General features: G+C 45.9%; 1 protein-coding gene across 1 annotated transcript in view; it reads right to left on the reverse strand.

Annotated features, from left to right (window-relative positions):
• The window catches only part of SDK1 (sidekick cell adhesion molecule 1), a 1,937,536-nt gene that overhangs the window by 80,892 nt on the left and 1,839,794 nt on the right, over positions 1-16,850 (reverse strand). Inside the window, exons 39-40 of the mRNA XM_086940699.1 lie at positions 11,655-11,816; positions 8,097-8,222 (exon numbers count right to left, since the gene is read on the reverse strand). Coding sequence (XP_086796825.1) covers positions 8,097-8,222; positions 11,655-11,816 — 288 coding nt within the window. The remainder of the gene's footprint in view (positions 1-8,096; positions 8,223-11,654; positions 11,817-16,850) is intronic.

Consider the following 16,850-nt stretch of genomic DNA (forward strand, 5'->3'; position numbering starts at 1 on the left):
TGATAAATACATAAACTCGCCATAAAGAACATTATTTAGGAGAATGCCATTTGTAACGCATGACCTTTTGCTCTCTGATGACCTAAGCCAGGGGGAGGGTGGGTCTATGTGCTCCCTCTACCTATCAGTCCAATCACCATTCTCTCTTCTCTTACTAGGAGAGTTTCTCTCCTCCTGTTGTAGGGCATGACAGTGGTAACAAACACTGGCAAAGCCGATAGGTCTGGGTTTATTTTTCTAACACATGCAGATTAAGCATTTTAGGCCGAGTAATATGCCACGGATCCGGGAGGATCAGACAGAGAGGGGTGTAGTTGTAAAGTAGTTCCTGATGCAGTTCAATGGAAGCACTGGTTTGAGTGTGAAATGATTAATTAAAGCAGCCAATAACATTAGGTGGCATATAAATACTTCACTGGGCTAAACCAGGATGTCAGAGACAATGTCTCAAGCAATCGGTGCTGAAAGAGGCTGGGAGAATAAAGCCGATGGTTAAAACAGGCAGACCCAAAGCAGTGGGACTGTATGCCACTATGCTGTCAAAATCCAGACCGAAAAAGGTGAGTTAGTGGGGTACTGCACCGTTCCGTAACAGTCAGAATCTGTACTCCATTGCAGAACTTGGCAGTACTTACCTGTAGTTATGCTCATCTTGGAAACCTGACGATACTTCAGACACTCACACAGCTGAACAAGAAATTGAATTGCATGTATAAACATTCTAACACACACTGCAAACGTGGCACCCGCCAAGATGGCGGCTATGAGGAGTTCAACTAAGCAAAAAAGAAGCATTTTCAAGGCTTTTGTGGGAGTCAGGAGAGAAGGTGAGTTCTTAAGTCAGTGGGAAGCTGATTCCACAGTTTTGGCGCCACACGCTTTGTGTGCCAAGCCGCCTTTCTCCTGCCCCTGCATTCTACTTTCAAACAAGAGGCTGCCTGTGAAGAGAAAGTCACAGCTTTGCACCGAAGGCACCCCTGCCTGCTGAGAGTCCTGCTGGAGCAATAGAAGTGGAAAGAATTAGATTATGCAGCGATGAACGTTTTGTGTAATGAGGCTTTTAATAGGCGACAGCAGCTATTCCAAACCCGAAGGTACTGCCAGGGGGTTTAAATATTGACGACAAAAAAGCATTTTGCTCGATGATTAGGATGGGGTTATTCTCAGTCCCAAAGCAAAGAGACTTAACTGTCTCCATCTCTCCTCCACGGCGAGCACAAGCCCCGTAGTCTCATGTGAAGAATGGAAAATACTGTAATGAGCAAGCTGTGTGGCAACAAAAACTGAGGCAGACCATCACTTGAAACCCGGATCCATTGTCAATTTTTCTATAGATTGGTGAGCCCGCGCTGCTGTAATCACTAATCATCAGTTATCTCAAGAGGAGCCCAAGCAGCGGGGGTCCTTCATGGGCGAGCCACAGGCTTTGCAGCACATTATGGATAGCTCCGTGGCGTGGGTAGGTGGTCACGAGTGGGCGAATCACTGAGTCTGATGTTATTGGTGATGATGCAGGGCTACCTGTGTGCCGGGCTGGCGACAGGGAAGCGGTGTGGTTCATGCGAGATCTTTGCCCGAACTAAAGCTGGTTGTGGTGGCATGCAGTGTGCAATGAACATGTATTCTTTACTACAGCTAACAACATTCGGTGTTAGTAATTCAATGATCACTAGTGAGCCACCAAGCTCCTTCCACCTTCACTTCAGGGGGCTGCATCACCGACTCCCACATCATGCAACAGGACAGAGGCGGGATCTCTTTTCACCAAGACAATCCAAGGTCTCAATGAAAGTAACGAGGCAGCCCCTCATTCTTACTTTGTACACTCAGTCAAGCCGATCCACATTCTGTGACAAACATGCTCCGCACGTGTTCCTCTTTTCCACGCCAATAATTTTTTTGAGCTGAAGGAAGATTTCCTTTTTTTAAGACACAACACAATGATCCAAGTTGCTTTGAGTGAGGGTAGTTCTTTTATTTTCATCTATTAATTTGATAGATCCATTAAACTCTTTTGAATTTTTGTGTAAGCAGTTTTTTAGAGAAGAGGACAGCCAACACCTGTTTCGCCCTATGTGGCAGGTTGGGCCAGGGCTTTCTCAAGGCTAATCATCACGTACAAACAGTCATATATTCTGTCAAAGGTTAAATACATCCCAGGTTGCTTCAAGATGATATAAGGATAAAATCCATAATTGCATGTAGCCGAAATGCTGTGTTGTCGGTTTTAATCCCTGGGTAAATCGTTGCAAGGAGCGGTCCAACAGAGTAATCTCCGCACATGCATGCCCTGAGAGTCTCCTGAACCAGGGATATAAGCCGCTGCCCACATTTCGTGACACACCACACCCATGGCTCACAAACCTCAGCCGTACGATGCTCAGTCTGGTTTATGCACAGTTCTAGGTCCACAATGCACCAAAACTCTCACGCTGCAGACTAACACCCCATACTGCACACCCTCAGCCCACAATGTGCACCCCCCAGTCATGCTGTGCACATGTACTAGTATGCTTTGCTCAACCTCAGCCACAACCTTCCCTCGAATCTACACTCTGCCTGGTGTCATCAATACTGTGCAGACCCTCAGTTATGCCCTTTCCAGCGGCGGACTGGATAAGCACATCCGTAGTCAGGCTCTGCACAATCTCAGCCAGGTTTGGCAATCCCCCAGTCAGGCTCTCCAAACCCCTAACCAAGCTCTGCATTCCCAAATCCATGCCCACTTACCTCCAGCCATGCAATGGACCCCCAGTTACACTGTGAGACTGCCTCCAACCTTTGCCAACCCTCAGTCGACTCTTCAAACCCTCGCTTACACTGCGCTTTCTCAACCACACTCTTCGGACTGTCTGCAACACTCTACACACCCTTGGCAATGCCCTACTCACACTCAGCCACTTTTCTATACTCTTTGTCACACGAGCAGACCCAGAGTCATGATCTGCACACACTCAGCAATGAGCTGCATATGCTCTACAACACTGAGACCCATACTCTGTATACAGTCATTCGCAAAGTGCGTCTCCCCAACACAATTGATCACCCCAGCCCATTCTTTGCACATGCTCAGTTGCACACTGTAAGCATCAAGTTTGCTCTCCATACCTTCAGCTACAAACTCCCTTCTCTTACTTCGAACAACCGTATACTTACCCTGCATGCTCCGTATACTATGTCCCAACTTTAATAAACACTTGGCCCGGTTCTGTTTAACCCCAGCCAAGCTCTGCTAGCCATCAGCCATGATGTGCAGGCCTGTGTACCCCAACACACGCTAAAAACCTTCTGAAATACCTGCACTCCTTTAGCCACTCTCTGCACATCACTAAACAAGTGCTGCGCAACTTCCGCCATAACCTTCAGATCCGACCACTCTGCTGTCTACCACATTTTGCAAGTGTGACCCTGATTCCGCGCATCGTAAACCTTGCCTTCCACACCCTCTGCCTACCCTCCGCACACTGTTGTCCACAGACACATCCTGGACCCACAGTCCCAAAACATACTCCTACATGATGTGCACACACTTGGGAGAGGTCTGAGTCGTACTCTGCACAGTGCAGGCCATATTCCACAGATGTCAAACAGCAACCTACGCCTGCGGTATAACACTGACAACATCAAGCCCATATTCATATTACATGCCACCAGTCGTACTTCGCACACCCTGAACTGTATAAGGTTTACATGCGCTTGGCACACCCTCAGGTTTACATTCCACTCCCTGACCCTATATAATAGCATCCCCACTTTGCACAGTTCCAGCCACACAGTTCATTCTCAGCGATGTTCTGCACACCATCTGTGATGCTCTGCACAGAGACAGCTATTCTCTTTACGCCCTTCTCTTTACGCCCTCGGCCATATTATGCTTACCCTCAAGTCACTCTCTGCACATGCCCAGTCGTGTTGTGCACACCGCCAATCATACTGCACAAGAGGGTTTTATCACTTCGTTGGGCATGCTTTGCACGTGATTACCACACTCTGCACACCCTTGGTTTCCTTCCACGCATTCTCAGGTGCAATGCTGTACAAGTCCAAGCACCCTCACGCTGCACGTCATCAAATACACAACCATAGATGACACACCCCTAAGCATCAGAGCTGTACCTGCTCAAGCCTCGTCTCCCAACTTCAACCCACACATTCACACTGCACTCCCTGAGCCGCACTCGGCAAGCATTCAAAAATTGTTCTGCACGCCTTAACAGTGAGTTAGTAAAATGTCACCTAGCCTTTGCAAACCTAAAGTCAGAGTATGCTTAATGCCGGCATCCTGGGCAGACCTCCAGCAAGTCCCTGTAATTCTGCATCCAGGCTGGGTATAACCCCAGTGTCCACTTTTAGCCAAGCTTTGCACACCCTCAGTCATGCTCTGCTGGGCACTCAGCCATGCTCTGAAATACCATCATCCATATTCTGATCGCCTTCTATGTATGTTATGTATATTTGTACAGCACACTATCACCCGGGAGAGTATCCAGGTGCTGACCAGGTGCAAGTCTAGGCAGACCTAGGGCACAGTGAGACTACTCAATAAATGATTTCCTCAGCATCTTGCAGAGTTCAAGAAGTGAGAACGAGGTTCTTATGTGTAGCGGCAAGTAGTTCAACACTTTAGGAGCAATGTAAGTGAAGGCTCAACAGTCAGATCTGTTTTTCCAAAAGCGGGTGATTTGTGTAAGCAGGAGTCCGGACGAGTGGAGGTACCTGGAAAGTTTGTGAAAGCAGATGCAATTGTTGAAATACGATGGACCAGTGCCTGGTAAGTGTGGGTAAGGAGTATGAATTGTGTTAGTTTGAGAATAGGGTGTCAGTAGAGTTCCTTCAGGTGTGGTATGATGTGTGGGGCTTGGAAGGTTGACAGAGATTCTGGCCACCAAGTTCTGAATGGTCTAGAGCCTTTTGCTGATCCCGACATAAGGGTTTTCCCCGTTGTAAAGTTTGCTCGTGACCAGGGCATGAATGACAGTTTTCCAGCTGCTGATTGCGAGCCATTTGAAAAACGTTCTTAGCATCTTCAGAGTATGGAAGCATGAGTCGGTGACGGCACTGACTTGGGCGGTCATGTTGAGTTTGCTGTCGACGATGATCCTTAGGTTCTTGCGGTTGGGGTGCAGGTGGGTGTTGGTCCTAGCTCTATTGGCCACTAGGTGGAGTTCCACGGTGGTATGCTATTTCTGAAGATTATGATTTCAGGCTTGTCGGTGCTCAGCTTTAGACTGTTGGTCTTTATCTAGTGGTTGATTTCAGTCATGCATGCATTGAATTTGGTCTAGCTACTGGGCGTCTTGTCCATGAGGAAGAAAATGAGTTGCATGTCGTTGGCGTAGGAGAGGACATTGCTATTGTGAGAGCAGGTGATGCTTGCTGGAGAAGTCATGAATCCGTTGTAGAGGGTCAGGCTCAGAAAGGAACCTTGAAGAACTCAGCAAATTACGTTGTGGCTGTTCGAGGTGTACAGTGCCAGGCTGACTGAGTGGGTCCTTCTAGTAAGGAAGGAGAAGTTCCACCAGAATGCGTGTCCTTGGAATCTGAAGTAGTGTAAGCATTGAATGAGGATGGGGCAGGACACTGTGTCAAATCCTGCAGAGAGGTCCAGGAGGATGAGGGCTGCTGTGTCTCCTCTGTCCAGGGTCGTGCAAATGTCATCTGTGGCAGTGGCAAGAGCAGTTTCTGTGATGTGGTTGGGTCTGACACCAGACTGAATGGTGTCGAGAAGTTGGTGGCCGCTGTTATTTGGTGAGGTGTCTCTTGATGATTTTCTCTAAGACCTTGGCTGGGAATGGTAGCAGTCTGTAGGTGGTGAGCGCTGAAGTGTCTGCAAGGGGTTTCTTCATCAATGCAAAGACATCTGCATGTTTGCAGGCATCTGGGAAAGTTGCAGATATGGTGGAGGCCTTCAGAATGACTGTGAGAATGACTCTGAAGGGTTGCAGTCCTCTGGAGTAACTATGGTGGGAGCAAGAGTCCGATGGGTCCTCTGAGTGAATGGTCTTCATGGTTGTGGTGGTCTTTTCTGGGGTGACATGCCTTGTGGTTAACATTGTTTCTTTGGATAAAATTGGAAGGCGTATGGCGAGGTCTGTCAGGTCTGGTTGAGGACTTAAGATGGCAGTGATTTTGTTGAGAGATTGTTACAGAGGTGCTGCGAAGAGTGAGTGAGTTTGAGGTGACCAATGGTGAGGGGAAAACTTTCACAATGGCGAAGATTTCTTTGATTCTGTTGGAGTTGGCATTGAAGTGGTCCACCAGAGCGGCACATTTGGTGGTTGAGACTCAGGATTTGAAGGTGCTCCTGTCTGCAATGTCCATGCTCATTATCCATTTGTGCTCCAGTTGTTTGTAGTGGCGTTTCATCAGCCTGAGTTCCTCCACGTACCAACTGCTCTGGGGTCTAGATCTTGTTGTATTGTTGTGTTTGAGGGGGTGAATAAGTCGGTGAAGGAGGTGATCCAATTGTTGAAATTCTTGCTGAGAGCGCTGTTCCAGTCTTTGTCAGTGGGGCTGTTCAAGGTTTGGCGGGCTGGTCTGTCAGTGGTGCGTGTGCATTGGACGGGACGGGGATGCTGAGGTTGACGATGGCGTAGTCTGTCCAGGGAACTAGTGTAGGCTCATCGACTTGAATGTTGCTTAAGTCAATCTAAATAGGGTCGAAGGGGTGTCTGGTGACGTGGGTTGATCCTTTCACTCAGGTGAGGGCCCAGGCTTCCAAGATCCTCAATCAGTGCTTCTTGAGCTGGGATCGGCTTAGTCTTCCAGGTGGAAGTTCAGGTCTTTGAGTAGGATCTAATTGGTAGCATCGAGGGTGAGAGCGGTGTAACACAGCCCTTGATGGTGCTGGTAAAGTTGGTGCGCGTCCCAGTGGCTGTAGATGAGAGTGCCACTTAGGGTGGAGCGGCTGCGGCATGGAGCTTGAACGAAATTGTGGAAGGATGGCGTGTCCGTGGATGTGGTGTAGCTTATGGTGTTCTTGTCGATAATGGCAATTCCACCTATGGGCTTACGAAATCTGTCTTGCCAGACAATCATGTAGCCAGGGGGGGATAGATTAGGCGGTCAGGTGCAGATTCAGGGTTTAGCCAGTTTTCCATGAGAAAAACATAGGCTAGGGTCATTGTTGCGCACCTGGTCCCAGATCTCTTTGTCGTGTTTGGTTAGTGATTGGGTGTTGAGGTGCATGCATCTGAGTGTGGAGTGTTATGTGGGTGGTTGCAGGACTATGTGAGTGTCAAAGGTGGGATGTTAGGTACTGTTCGTGCGTTGTTGGGTGTGGGAAAGTGCATGAAAACTTGCAGGAAGCCCAGGAAAATATTCCCTTGGTGTTGTGTGGACACACAGCAATGTCTGCACCAGCAGCTTGGGTTGAGGGGGTGGTTGGTTGCAGCATGTTAGCGGTGGCAAAGGGAGGACCAGCGTGCCTGGCTCTGGGCGTGGTACAGGTGCAGACAGACGCAAAAGAGCTTGCCTTTGGCTCGCTCGCTGCACGCATACACTGCACATCCATGCTGTGGTAGCTATAGTAGGTCCTTGGAGATGAGAGGAGCGATGTCACTTCCTGTACAGATGGATCATGGGAAATCCAGTGATATCACTTTCTGTGGCAAAGTGAGCTTAAGAATGATGATGGATTCAACCCAGATCTGTGACTGGGGGTGAGTGTCTGAACAGTTTCAATGCTGGGTCCATCATCCCCTTGTGTTTGCTTTGGTGGTAAAACAAGTCAGGTTCTTCTACACTCAGCGTACTCTCATCCACATTCTGCAAACCATCGACCATGCTCTGTACTGCCTTTGCTGAGCTCTGTCTTCAAGAAGCCAGAGGATGAAACCAAGAGCAGTCTGGCTAAAAGACCAATATTCAAAATGTCTATATGGAAGGGTTGGTATGGTTCTAAAGGACTGCAAAAAAACTGTTTTGACAAGCAAAGTTTGTAGACTCTTCAGTTTTAGAATGACTCTCTTTCTGTGCCCATGATTTGTGACTGTTCCACTTAACACAATGCAGTTTCTGTAAGCTGGAAAAGGCATGTTAAAAGAAACTGTCCTTTATATGTTTGTTACAGTATTTCATCTCTTCAAGCGGCTTACCTGATGGTCGTGCCTCTATTACATAGCCCATAGTTGGCTTGTTTCCTGAGCTTCCCTCCGACCACTGGAGAGTCAGACCAGAACTCGATTTTGTAACAGAAACTTCCCGGGGTGAGCCTGGAGCTCCTGAAAGAGAAACACAAGGCCCAGTGATGCACTTTTTGCATTAGAAGGTGAAGGAATTAAGTCTACACTGGGAAGTCTACAGTGGAAGTACAAAAAACACTTTGTAGGACAACAGGTAAAAGAATGGAGTTTGTCTCCCACATTTTCCCTAAAATCTGTCATATAAAAAGCTTGACAAAACAGGCACCCCTCATCCACAGGTAGAGAGGAGAAGACATCTCAAAAGAGAAAGCTAAACTTTTCAAGGTTAACTCATATGGCTCTTAGCATACACAGTAGACGTTCTTGTTTGAAAATACGACAGGGTACTTCCAGTGATGAAAAATGGCCTAGGCAATGAGTGTTTTTCAGCCACTCCTTATTAAACATCAATTAAAATTGAATGAAGGGCATATTATAACAGTCAAAAACAAAGTCCAAAAAGCTATTTCCAGAGTGCTAACTTGCAGAGTCCACAACAAAGGGAACATGTACCCGTTGCAGACAGTTTTATGTAAAGAATGGTACTACACTTCTGAATTAATCCAGCTGAATGATTGGTCTCAACTGCAGTCTGAAAGGAACACATGTGCCTGAGGCTGGGAGAAAATGATCTCACAGCTGCAAGTGACTTTGGGTCAAGTCAAGGACAAGTCCTTTGGCTGTAAGTGCATGATCCATCTGAACCAGGAGAACATTCACCATCATCATAATTGTCACTTACAAGGCGTGCACCTTGTTAAATTCCACATCCCATACCTGGAGTCATACATTTCAGGCTGACGAAAGCATGACTGAGATGGTTCCCGAAAGTATAAAGTCACCTAAATTGTTCCGTTACTCACCATCTAGATCTACACTCTAAACATGGCAACACATTATCTATCTATCTATCTATCTATCTATCTATCTATCTATCTATCTATCTATCTATCTATCTATCTATCTATCTATCTATCTATCTATCTATCCATCCATCTATAATCTATCTACAAATATACAATACATATATACAAATCTGAACCTAGAGTCAAAGGACTCCGTCAAGATGCAAGATGTGGCCAAGAGGCTTGTTCTAAATCATTTGGTTGGAGTCCTGTTATCAATGGGCCAAGTGTCTTACCACAGGGTAAGAGGGTCGAAATGAGGATACCCGCCAAACTAAACCACCTCCTTAGTAGTTTTTATAATTTATGAAGTGCTCAAATACCAATAGGCATTCCTGACACTGACGCTTACTATAAATATCCTGACGGCACTTCCTCAGAATCTAAACAAGAAGGTCCCTATTTTGTCCCTAAATTCTAGGTACTTGGAAATGAACCAATGGTAAGGGGTTCCAGACGGTGGTTACTTGATAATAGAAGGCTCTGGTACATTGTCAGAATTTTCTGATCTTGGGTACATTGAGGAAGCATGCTCTTGACAAGCGTAAGGTTCTAGGCGGCATGTACTATTATGTCATTTGTTTAATGAAAAGAGGGTTGCTCTCATGGAATGTGTTACAACAGAAACAGGCTTTTAAATAAAATATGTTTATGATTGTGGAACTAGTGTAACCCCTTCCATGTGGGGGTAATTCCCCCTGCTGTGCTGGGGGGCGGGGGGGAGCGCCCCAGTGCTTATCACGAGCTCAGCTCGTCATGAGGCACAGTGCTTGTGTGCTCATGACGAGCTGAGCTAGTCATGACCACACCCGTTTCCGTGGAACGCTCAGCACAGCAGGGGAATTATCCCCGCATGCGAGCGTTCCACGGCTCATGACGAGCTCAGCTCGTCATTAAAGCACGTATATGACCAGCAGTAGAGGCATGACAATGCAATTTGAGAAGTACTGTAGCAACAGCGTTCCTCACCAACTGCAGTTGGGTGATAGATTTAAGCTTCGGCCCTAATGACAAATTAGCATAGTTTAGTTGTGCACCCACAACTGCTTGTACAGTTGAATAATGAGTTATCTTGAAGGAATGGTAAGATACTCCTTAAAACTAAGATGAAAAAGCAGGCAGCAGTTACCTTGGCAATCAGACTTTTGAAGGATATGTCAACATTGGATACCACCACCAGATTCCTCTCTATGTTATAGGGGCAGAGGCCCAGGGTGTCTGGTCATTAAACGAAGGCCACACCATGGGAGGGCCACCCAGAACCATTACCATCCAGCCTATGAAACAGTTGAGTGTATTTGGCCTAACACATTCAACAGAGGTGATGTGATGAGATGAGGTCTTCTAGTGCAGCCACAAAAAGCTTGAATACGGTGGGTGGGGCTCAACAGGGAGCCCTGGGGACTCCACAAGAAACTTCAGTGGCTGATAACTTAAAATGGGCCAAAACCATAGTTTGAATACAGTAAAAATGATTGTCAAGTCAACATTGTTTCTTTCGGGCAAAGCCCATCAAATAAATAAGATAAACAAATACAAAACCATTGTAATAAGATCAAAAGAAATTCAATATACAATAAAATGCCACCAAATATATCATCAAATACACCCTCTAAGCCTGTGGTAAGACACTTTAAAAAAGTTATACACATCAATTTATTATGAATTTTTATCCGACAAAACTTTCCAAGAACAGACACAATCCTGAACATCATAATGAAATAAAAGGGGAGATCCAAGCACTAATTTAGTTTAAAACTTCATACCCACCTTTTTCCTAATTAACCATAGAGCATGGAGATACCGGCTAACCCCACAGTGGCCTGTCCCAAGTCTGCGTGCAATATCCTGAGGGCCGCTCGAAAGAGTCTCACCCCAAGGAAGAATGCACAAGGGCTTAGGCCAAGTCTGTTGCAGCTTTGGAAACCAAGGGCAGAAGAATAAGACATGCTCTGGGTCCCGATTTGCATAATTACAAAACTGAAATGCTACCGTCATGGGTAAGAGAGATTTCCATTTGCATATCAATGTGTTTACTAAAAGTGTTCCCAACCTGAACTGGACAAAAAGAGTGCAAGCTATGTATGGGTGGTTGGATTTCTTCTAAGCAGGGTTCTTTCAGCTTACGGGCTAAAAAAATCCTCCACCATGCTCCCAGACTTAACCTTGCGTTGATATTCGATAACGTTCCCCTCACAAAAAGCCCTTTTAACTTTGCCTTGGCGTCAGCACAAATCGAGGTAGGCTTTTTCCAACAATCAGTAAGGTGGTAAACATTTCAGAAATTCAAACACTCACTAAATCAGAATAGATTTGCTTTTTAAAAGCCCTGAGGGACCTAGGTAAATAGAGTGGTTGGATGTGGGGTATTCTCTAGTGGTATTGTCTCGCTTTGCAGTCAGTAACACTAAGTAATACAAGAGAAATAAAATCCTGAAAAAATACAGATACTCCCTTGTGCAGAGACAGACAATGCATTCTGCAGCCTTTTCAAGTCTTAAGCGTCACAATCATTATGTCTTTGACATGGGGCATTGAAGTGACCCAGGGTCTAGGTTCGTCTTACCTTCCACTGGTCCTGCTGTGATGTTAGCCTGTAACTCTGGCCCGTAGCCGATGGTCCTGGCTTGTACTCTGAAGCAGTAGGTCATGCCTTTGGTAAGATCTCGGACCTTCAGCCAACGCTGGGAGTTGCCCTTGATGTCCACCGTCACCACCTTGCTCACTCCTAGAGAAGGCATCCGCCAGGAAGACAGAGGAGAGGAATAAAGTAAGGAGAGGTTCTGGCAGGTGCCGCAGAATGAAAAGCTGAGTGATCTCGAAAGCATTTCTTACCATTAGCAGAGGACCTCAGCAGCGATAATAGCCAATTTTCAGCACAGATCAGTCTAATTAGAGTTTAAGCATAATAAGTGGGGACTGACAAGGAAAAAACGCACAGCACAACTGGGAAATCACCCAGAGATTAATTACAGCAGGGAGAAATAGGGACGATGCCAGGGAGAGGCAGGAAAGGTGCTCTGTCTAGACGCCGGTGCTGCTGCACTCCATCACCCCATCTCTTGCAGCTCGCCAGGCAATTGGAGCTCAGAGGGCATTCTGTAGAGCGGCCGCCAGGGGCGCCAGCGACAAGATCAATGGAAGCCGGTGGCAGTGGAAACACACAGCCTGCCCGAGTCCTCCCCGGGGCTCGATGCAAGTGACTGATAACAAACGGGCACCAACCACCCGTGAAGGCGAGGAGCAGTGCCATGTAAACACTGCCTCGCTGCCCTGACACCTATTGCTAATCGTTTTCTTGACAGGTATCTTTATATTCCAGCATTCAGTATGACTCACTCTGCAGCACATGGACAACCCACAAAGACACGTAGAAAGTTAAACAATCAATGTCTGAGACTCGGAGATAGAAGGCCTTGTCACTTTTCTATATGTTTCTAATTGTAGAATTACCTTCATTCTGATTGAGCGTCCAATGTATTGCAATCTTAACCCCTCCCATGCTGATGACGAGCTCAGCTCGTCATGAGCCACGGTGCTCCAGTGCTCATGACGAGCTGAGCTCGTCATGGCCGTTGGAGCGCTCACAGGGGGGATAATTCCCCTGCTGTGCTGAGCGTTCTAAGGAAACGGGTGTGGCTGTGACAAGCTCAGCTCGTCATGAACACACGAGCACCGTGGCTCATGACGAGCTGAGCTCGTCATGAGCACCGCGGCGCTGTGAGCGCCCCCAGCACAGCGGGGGAATAACCCCAGCAGTTAAAGGGTTAAATAATGACAACAGTCGCTGTCATCTATTGTTTTTCGTTTATATCGTTCTCTGAAGTTTTTATAGATATATATTTTTATTTATTTTGCAAACTATATAACTTTGTATTTTTAAATCATTATTTTACGTACATCACCCCACTGTGGAGCAGCAGGTTTAGAAAGGTGAAATAACTAAATACCGAATGTAACCTGCTCCTACGTATATATCATATAGCTATGAACATTCTATATCAAGACCTGAAAATACATGTGATCCCAGGCCCAGCCCTAGCCAGGACAGCAACGACGAACACAGCAAGCGATTATGACGTGTTTAGTCGACTCGCATGCGGTTAGTGGGAGGAAACTGTTATATCTATTGAGAACATCAACAATACTTCCTTGTTTCCCTGGACTCTTCCAATCTATGGGAGGAAACTGTTATATCTATTGAGAACATCAACAATACTTCCTTGTTTCCCTGGTCTCTTCCAATCTGTAAAACCACATAAAAGAAACACAAGAGAATATAAACGTCCTATTCAGAAAAAAACGCGGGAATGAACTTGAACTTAGTGTTGAGCAAAAGACAAGCAAATATTCATCCCTCAAGTTGGGCGACGTTCAAAACTGACATTTTTCAGAATGCAAACTAAGCAGCATGGCGCTTTCACTGGGTGGTTTGTTTTCAAGCTGTTGCTATCAGCTGTCAATCATGAGACATGCTGTGGAAGAAGAGGGCGAATCACACAGAGCACGGACCAATCAAATATGACAACACTCAGCAGATATTGGCTGAACTGTATACACGGCAAATGACGAGACATTTATCTTACATCTAAATATATGAGCATTATTATAATTAGTAGACACGAGTGTTGTTTGTATGTTTCGAGTACAATACATCGTTGTGCATGTTTTTGCATCTATGACACGGACTGAAATAGTAACTTTATTTTCTAATATTTCAAAGTCTTGTGAAACCAGAAGCCTGACAGCTGCGCATCAGTGATTTTATGTTTTCTGAGAGGTGCTTTCCGATTTGCATAGGGTGCAGCCCATTCTGCATTTATGGATAGTTAACAGGCTAAAAAAGATCTCGACTGAAATATGAACTGAGGACAAACTTCAGGAGCTTGCTTGATACCACGCTCACGTTTTGGTGGCTCCTTGTGGCTTCCAAGCCAGACAATACAAGCTAAGTGTAATGAAATTCAGGCATGATATGAACTTGGCATGCATGGCCTTTTGGGACCCGAAGGGTACAAAGTCTTAGGAAATGGGAATCATTAAAACCCAAGTTAAATAAGGTTGTTCGTTATTATCGATGTAGGCTTGAAATAGTAGACTGGAATTAAAAAAGAAAAATAAAGGTATAAAAAAGAAATTCTACCCTGGTTTTGATGCCTAGACAGACATACTTATCCAACCTCTGCTGAGCCGGGGAGCTGGTGGTAGGACAACTGCTGGTTAAGGGAGTCCAGCTGCATTTGTAAATAGACTTAACTACCACAACTGGCGATGTAAGACACCAGGCCACAGAGCTGAGGTCATGGTGGCTGGTGGGGAACAGAGATGTACAATGATGGAGGTCCTGATATAGGTCACAGCTGGCAGAGTTGGATGTTGGCACCCCCGATGAAAGAAGATGCCCTTGGAGGCAGGAAATATAAGACGGACTCAGCCACATCCCTTCCACTGACATCATACTTATCAGCAGCAACAGCAATGGTGTAGCACAACAGATAGTAACCTTAATCAATAGGTTGCACCAGGAAGCGGGTCGGGAGCAGGACGGAGTGGTATCAAGGACTATAAAAGCTACGTAGGACTGATGGGAAATTTCCTTTTTTCCCCGTAAGCTCAAGAAGGACTCTGAAAGAGGAGCATGAAGTACAAAAATGATATCGCTCTGCAACACAGGGAGCTAAAAGGAAAACCAAGACTACAGACCAGTACTCGTTCTGGTGCTTTCATGGAAGAGCACCCACCCCCAACACACACACCAACTATCAGAGCTGTCGAAAAACCTCTGAATTGGTCTCAATAGTGGACACAGCATCAACATCTCTGGCCACTGTTTAGTCTGTTTAGGCTCCTTAGTCTGCGTGGCCCACAAAATGATATCTCAATATATGATCAACTATGCTTCCTGTGTTTTTTTATTTCTATGAATGATTGCTGCTGAATGACTTGGAGTATAGCCTTACCAAGGCCATAATGCTGATGAATCCAAGTAAATGTAAGCAGATCCCCATGAAAATGGGAATTTATGCTGTTGGGTTTAGAGAGATTTTGCATGGGATTCTTAAGGGGTAGCCTGTGCTATCTTACTTTATTCATTCACATCCAGGAAACAAGGGAGATGACTAATTAAATTTGGCCCAAACTGAGCTAGAATCAGTCAGGAAAAAAACTTGTATTCATATGTAAATCCACAAAAATAATGTGCAGGTTTACAAAATCGCCCCCTTGTGCACAAATTACCTGGTATACATGCAGTAGGCTCGAGGCCTGCTTAACACAGATCTCTGTGTACTCCACACTTACAGTAGTGTTCAAAAAGATGTGCACCCGCTCAACTTCCGCTACAGGAGTCGTGACCTGGTGCAGGCCACTGTGAATTGAAACGCATCTGTACACCAATGCTGTGCAAACCACGAGCACAAGGTTACAGAATTACATTGTAACCCCAAAGGGGGCTGGGAATGTGACACTTTCCATTACCCTGTACTGCAGGATTTTGACCTACATGGCTTATGTGTAAATGTAAATGTGGGTGTACTTGTAAAAAGCACTGTGATTCCAACGGAGTGTCCTGGCGCTGAAGGCCGCTGGGGAACCCGTCCTGGTTTTCCCTGTGAGATTGTCCCTTTCTGGGTATCTCCAAGGTGAAACCAGGCATCCCCGGCGTCTGTGGGGGGACGTTGTAGAGATGAGGCAAGCTTAATGCCCAGAGTTGCCGGGTGTGTTCCCTGGTTAGAGTAGGCACCAAGGTGAGAATTATCGAGTCCGTTTGACCCTGGTCCACGACCCTGCCGCGTCAGGAATTGAACCCTGGTCCCTCTGTTTACGGGTCTGCCTCTTCGCCCATGTGACCCATAATAAGCGCACCCGCTGCTTCACTAGCCATAAACATCTAGGCTAGGAAAGGCAGTGCAGAGCATGTGCTTCTACTTCGGTCTTCCTCCTCCAAACAGCTCTCCTCTGTGAATATAAAAAGGAGCAGGACAAGAAAAGAACTTGCGCATCCACGAGTAGCAAACTAAGCTCCTTGCAGATGTGCGCTTCTGGTTTTGTATTTGGCCGTTAGTTTGTTTCCCTTTCAATGAACATGTACATATCCAAGGCTACAGCTAACATCTATTGCTGATAGGCTTCAAGTCCCCAGGGTGGTGGCTACAGGAACACTGGAAAATGTTTTGCTTCTCCCACAAATTGCTTTGAATGTCTTGCCGTCATTTTCACTGTCGCTCTTTCTAATGGTTTTCTTTTTTTAAATTGTTTCTGCCCTTTTCCACTGGGTCCTGCTGACCAGTGATGCACTGCTTAAGTTTAAAGTGTTGAGACTCCCAACCTTTATGTCTGAAATTTAAAGTCTACAATTGCAATTTGTGGAAATGTACATGGTGTTCTGCAGGGTATAAAGGAAGACAATTTTACCAATCCCATTCATGACCCCAGATCAGAAAAGCATTTCCCTCCGTAAAGTGACTCAACAACTTCTGCCTTGGCCTTCTGAAGATGTGGCATTCCAACACAATAGGTCGTTTTGCTGGTGACTGCCATGTCTAATTCAAAAACTGCTTCCTACGTCAAGCGCCTTGATAGAGTGACGTGCCCCCCCCAAACTGCTATAATAAGAGAGGTTGTGGCAATCTTAACCCAGTTCTACAAATCAATTTTGCCAATGATGACATCAACGTTTGGCTGACTCAGAGTACATCCACATCAAGGGCTATTTGAAATAAATGTATGACTGGGCAAATGTGAGGAAAGAATTCATCGTAAA

The sequence above is a fragment of the Lissotriton vulgaris genome, chromosome 10 (assembly GCF_964263255.1).
Source record: "Lissotriton vulgaris chromosome 10, aLisVul1.2, whole genome shotgun sequence".
NCBI lineage: Eukaryota > Metazoa > Chordata > Amphibia > Caudata > Salamandridae > Lissotriton > Lissotriton vulgaris.